Source organism: Pezoporus flaviventris, unplaced genomic scaffold (assembly GCF_033815535.1).
Source record: "Pezoporus flaviventris isolate CSIRO_AGI_PZ_B2104156 unplaced genomic scaffold, CSIRO_AGI_Pfla_v1 ptg000054l, whole genome shotgun sequence".
In the NCBI taxonomy this organism is placed as follows: Eukaryota; Metazoa; Chordata; class Aves; order Psittaciformes; family Psittacidae; genus Pezoporus; species Pezoporus flaviventris.
In genome coordinates, this window is record NW_026892602.1 from 1,519,031 (window position 1) to 1,525,030 (window position 6,000).

The 6,000-nt window shown below is 40.0% G+C and overlaps 1 protein-coding gene across 4 annotated transcripts in view; it reads left to right on the top strand.

Annotated features, from left to right (window-relative positions):
• The window catches only part of CBFB (core-binding factor subunit beta), a 41,002-nt gene extending 38,166 nt beyond the window's left edge, over positions 1-2,836 (top strand). For all 4 annotated transcript variants that reach the window (XM_061468943.1, XM_061468940.1, XM_061468942.1 and 1 more), the window contains exon 6: positions 1,434-2,836. In XM_061468943.1, coding sequence (XP_061324927.1) covers positions 1,434-1,456 — 23 coding nt within the window. In that variant the 3' untranslated portion in view covers positions 1,457-2,836. The remainder of the gene's footprint in view (positions 1-1,433) is intronic.
• Positions 2,837-6,000: the final 3,164 nt, after the last annotated feature.

The following is a 6,000-nucleotide window of genomic DNA, read 5'->3' on the forward strand; positions in this document are numbered from 1 at the left end:
TAAGCTAACCAATTGTACTGGTAGTGTAAAATGAGGCAGGCAAAGAAGAACAATAGATAAAGGGGGAAGAGGTGGACAGAGAAAGAGAAGTCTAAATTGGAGATGGCGTTGGCTGTATGTGGCAGAGGGTTAAGTCTGTTCCTCCCTCTTTCAACAAAATACAAGAAGTCTTTCAAAGGAGCTTTTTTTTAAATTATTTTTCTTTAAGCCTCGAATGTGGCAACTTACAGCAGCTGGTGAGACTAATGGAGCTACATGGAATAATGCTTGTGTTGTGGAGCCTCCCATCAGCTAAGGAGGTGGCCCTGGTACCATTTGGGGTGGGCCAAGGTGCCAGCTATTCATTCTGTACAAGATAAAGTATCTGCACTGAAATGGCTTAAAAAACAGATAGCATGTATTAGACATTCCCAGAGTTGAAGTATTGCTTTAAAAGACTGAGGTACTTGAATTTTAAAGTATTTACCTGCAGCATTTGTGTGTGCTACTTGGAAGCAGCCTGTAGGTAGGTAGATAGTGATGTCTTTTATGGTGACTGATATTGTTACAACTGACCATCCTTAACTTCCTCTCTAAAATGCAATCAACTCCAACTATTTAACAGAATCATTTATTTAAAGGAGAATTTACATTACTTTTTTTTTTTAATACAGGGTTGTAATAAGTGCTTGAGTTTCTCAGTTTTGTATTATTGCTAACTTCACAGGTGCACCAAAGGAAGAAAAAGTAAGCAGTGGTTAAACCCCAAGTGTTAAAATGTGTCAGTCTACAGTTTAAATTGTGCCAGTGTGTTAATGTATATGTATTTATATATCATGTTTATTCCAGACAAAGCTAAAGTAAATGTTTCTCACATAAAAATACTGAGGGGAGAGTTATTTGGCAGTGATGTAACATGCTCTGCCATCCTGCTTTGTAGCCTTTCTCCCCAAAATCTTGATCCTGAAAACATTTACAGAAAAGGTTAACAAAGGGAATTTCACAGGAAAGAAAACAATTTTGGAAAAAGAGTGACAAAATTGTTGCCTGTTTTGGAAGTCTCTTGCTGATGGTTGAAGCAATGCTGAGAAGTGTTTCAGCCTGACTGCAGGAGTGCCTCTGAGGCATATACATGTGCACACTCACTCCCCAGATCACCAGCCTTGCCTGCCCCCAGACCAGAGCTGTGTACCCCTCCAGAGGGAGGAGGGTACCCCACTACTGGATCCACACCCCTCCTGTAAGATTGCTGGTGGTTCTGGGGGCCTATTGAATTCGGAGGAAGAGTGATTGTGATGTTAAAAATTAATGCATTGGTTACTGCTAGAAATGTCAAGTTTGTGCCTTACAATTGTTTATGGTCTTAGCCATGTTAATATGCTGAAGAAATTAACTGATAACTTCTAAATATTTTTCCTTTTTTTTTGATGCTAAATATGTTTTTATTAATTCAGGCAAGAAGACAACAAGACCCTAGTCCTGGATCTAATCTAGGAAGTGGCGATGATCTCAAACTACGTTAATCAACAGCAGCAGGCGTACCATGGGTCTGCACACACGCATTGCTTCTACTTGGCAAAGGATTTAATAAAAGACCAGAAACTGTGATAACTGGGTATACTATGGTCTGTTTCCTGACCTGCGGCAGTCAGAATCACCATGAACTGTCATGGTTTGCACTATGTTTATGTTACAATACCTGCATTTCCCATTTTAAGCATGTAGCCAGTGGCAATTTGAAAGTTTTTTTTCTATGCAAACTTATTTTTGTTGGCGCTATTTTAGTGAAATGGAAACTTACACAGCTATAAAACCATTTTTCTCAACTGTAATAAAAAGTGTCGCTTAAAAATAGGTCAAGATATTACAGATTTAAAACTTCTTTTTGTTTTTTGGGTTGGATTTTTTTTTTTGTAAACTGCTGGAAGCCAATGCATTCCAAGCGTAATTTTTTTAATACGAGCTTTTGGAATTTTGATTGTCTTTACTGTGCTCCTCCTTTATGTTAGATACGCATGCTTATCTTCCTTTCACTTTTCCTTTTCCTAAATTTGCAAGATCTTCTTAAAACTGCTGACATTATTTTGCATTATTTCCAAGCTAAACCCAGTGAATCAGAGCTGTTGGAATCCTTTCTCAAACTTGTGGGTTTGTAAATGCTACAGTTGCAGTATGCTTTTAACTGCTAACAGTTCATTGGTTCCACTTTTTAAAGGATAAAATCTAAAAATGTAATTTTCATGCATTGATAATGCATTCTGCCCCAGTATCTGTCTCAGATTTTATTATGATACCAAGTGAGTTTGGGTGGTTATTATACCCCTGTATATAGTACTTTACTGAAACTCATAGGAAGTCGCAGGCTGGCTTCTGTTTTATTCAGGGATTTTTTTAACTAGTTCTTCAAAGGGATACTGCAACTCTACAGTCAGATTCAACAGCACATTCAACTGGGGACAAAAGGTGATATGTATTAAATCATGTTTCAAATAGCTGCTTTGAGTATATTTTGTATCTTAGGCTTTTTGTAAAGTTGTGCTGAATGGTGAAAATAGGAGGTTGTGTGCAGAGAATCTCATACAATCCATAGGACACTTCTCTTGATCTTATGCACATTAAGACTACATTGCAGTATATATTGCATTTTCTAATAGGGTAAGATTTGGGATGAGTTAATCTGTGTGAATTACCATGTTTTATTTGGGGTAATGGTGAATGGACTTGTTCCAAATTTTTCATTGCATCCAATATTTGAAGAAAATTGATTGGAAATGTGATGATGTCATTTGGCTTTGTTAAAATGTGGTGCTTCCTGTACAGCCTGATGAATTAAAATGTCACTGCAATCCTTTTTTTTTTAAATAAGTAATCTGGCTTCAGTATCCTAAGAATTACTTTGAAGGTAGAAACTCCGTATGGTTGAAACAGTTGAATCTTTTCAATCTTTAAGATTCTTTGATGAAGATAATTACATTCCTCATGAATGGCAAAATGATGCGAAAGAGGTCTTGCAAAAATGTAAGCAGATGTCAGTGTGAAGGAGACTATGTTAATAATATGAATATTTAACATTCACATCAAAATGTCAGTAACTGTAAACTGTGAGAGTGTCATCAAATGAGAATATTTTGATACTTCAATTTAAATGTGATTCACCTGAAAAAAACCTTTTTCACTCTGTGGCCATGTATTCTTCTTGCTCTTCTTCCCCCAAAGAAATAATTTTTCTAAAGTGTTTCTGTAGTGAGTTATTTAAGGGACACCCTCATGCCCACACACTCATCCCTAGCCTTGGAGCTCCTCTGCCATCTGTGGGTTTTTTTGATGGAATAGTCTGAAGATGTCTGAAGACCACCGTTTCAGACAGTGGTTTTACACCATGAGTACACAGGAAATTACACTATCAGATATTAACGTTGCTGTCTTTGTGTAAATACTGAACTTTCCCTATCATCATTTAGCATTCTGCTGCTTTTGATATCTTAATGCTGGCATTAAGATCACAAGCCCTTACCCTCTGCTGCTTAGTGCAGACTTTTTAAAGTGCATTTTAAGTTATTGATGCAATTTGATATTTTTCATGATTTCTATTTAAACTGAAGTTGCATCATCTTTCTTGAATTCATCTCCTGTAAGAGTTGCCTTAAGCTGCAGGCTTGCTTTCGCCACTTTTTGTGTTGTATGTTTAACTTTCATAATAAACCTCTTGTGTAGTGAAAACAAGTCACTGTAAATTTATTTCTGACATCTTGGCAGTTCATTCCCTTACGTTAAGTGTTCATGGGGTGATTTTCCAACCTACTGCCTGAGCAGGGCTGCCTCGGTGTCCATGGGTAAAGCAATAGTGACATCCAGTGGTCGTGGAATTGAAGTGAGGACCTCCCTTTTTCAGGGACTGTCCGGAGGGTCTTCATGGCTCACAAAATCTTTAAGGGCGTATGTTGGGGAAAATGCATGTATTTCTGCCCGAAAACTCTTGTGTTTTTTAGAAGTGATACACTCTGGTTACTGAAGGGGATACACTTTCCAAGTAACCCTAAAAATCTGTCTCACTGGGTTGCAAGTTGTGCACACTTCTAGAAGAGTTGTTTCTGAGCATGTTTTTACAGCAGCCATTAAACCTTGCTAATTGTGTGGTTTGGATGAGGAGGGAAACGAGGCAGTTTGCACATTGAATTTCGGGAAATTGGGAAATGTGGTGAAGTCCTGTGGAGAAAATATGAATGGTCCATGCTACACCTGCAAACCTCATGTGAAGCTGCTAAAATCTCAGGAAGTATAACTTTATATAATACTGACCCTCAGGGGTGGTTATGTTCTGAAATCACATAGAGGGTTGCTTTGTGAATAGGTCGGAGTCTGCCACTGGGTTTGGGAGTGTTTGCATACAAAAGGACAGTATAACTGTACATGCTTTTAAAATCTGACTGTAAACAGGTTGGACAGTGCCTCATGAAACCAGCACTGACTGAGATATGTGGCTTTTCTGAAGAAACTGCAGTTTGGAACGGAGGTAGCTCTTAAAACAGACATAAATGATGAACTGCGTTACTGTGATTACATGTTCCTGATGGCAGGTAGTGATGTTAGGTACTGTAGGCTCTGCCATGAGAACAGCTGGTTTTGAAAGGCATTTGTAAAAAGCAGTTAGTAAAGCTGTTGGATAACTGTTCCGCAAGCTCATGGGATGATGATTCACTTTGCTGCCCAAGGTGCATCACAGTTGGATGGATACCTTGTTTATAAAGGCTTTTCTTGAGTGGAGGTGTCTAAAGAACAGACTGTTCTAAGAACAGGTGCTCTTTTCACCTCTTGAATTACACAGCCTCTTTCTAACTTGAGAGAATCCACAGTATTAACTCTTCAGTCTGTTTTATGAAAGCTTCCAAATCCTGAACCCACAGGTTTCCTCCTCCCTCTTGAAAGACACGGCAGCTCTGAGCTGCCCTGCCCCAGTCTCCTGGCCCCCTTTTGAAAACAGGCCACCATAGAAATGAAACTGGGGGTGAAAACAGCAGCTTTTCTGTTCCTGCAGATCTTGGACGGGTTGTCTAATAACGAGTCTTGTTCAGTTAAGGGCTGGGGAGTTAAATGAAGGATTCGAAGGTTTGGAGAACTCCAGGGTTACGTGGCCTGACAGTTTCTTGGTAGGCCTTTGTATTTTTTTGCCTTCCAGAGGACCCCACTCTACTACAGCTGTACTCAGCTGAATGGTGTTCCTATACCATTCTGTGTGTAGGAACAGGACCCATTTCTATGGTTACATTATTCTGTTACAACATTTCCCATGCAAATAAGAATGACAAAAACGGCTTCAAGGATGGGAACTGCAGTGCAAAGTTAGAGCAGAGCCAACATTTGCATAGGCCACATTTCTCATAACTCATTTACCTGGCATCCTGTCCTCACACTGTTGTGACATGGAAATCCCAGGACATGCGTATTCACCAGCTGCCACACAGCTCGGAGCTGCTTGCAGGTTGAGTATTAAATAGCTTTCTCAATTATAGGTTGAGATAAGTGAGTTGCCAGAATTGCCTCAGGCTCAGTTCTTAAAGCGCAGGAGTGAGGAAGGGGGGAAAGTAACAGAAGAGCCAGGTACTGCCTCGGCTGGTGCTGTCACCCTTCAGTGGGTGCCTGTGGGAGGATGAGGTACATGTAGGAGGGGATGAAGTGGGAAAAGGGAATGTTTCTTGTTAAGCTGGGTGCTTTTTACGCAGCCTGGCCCACAGCTGGTGAGGCTTCTGTGAAGTCTTTGCTGTTCCCCACAGCTCTTCCGATGAGTAATGGTGTGCTGGGGGACATGTTTTCTAAGTGTTCCACTTTCCATCACTCCATGCTGTAATTCTGTTTTTTGCAGGAACTGGTGGCTTTATCACCTTTCACCCTTTGCAATCCCATAGCAGGTGAAAGGGAAGGATTAGCCTGAAAATAGGGAAACCTTCTAGAGCTCAAGAAAACTTTGTACCTGAGAGCTCCTGTGTCCTCCATCCGTTCTCCACTGGTTTGCTGCAAGAGGCT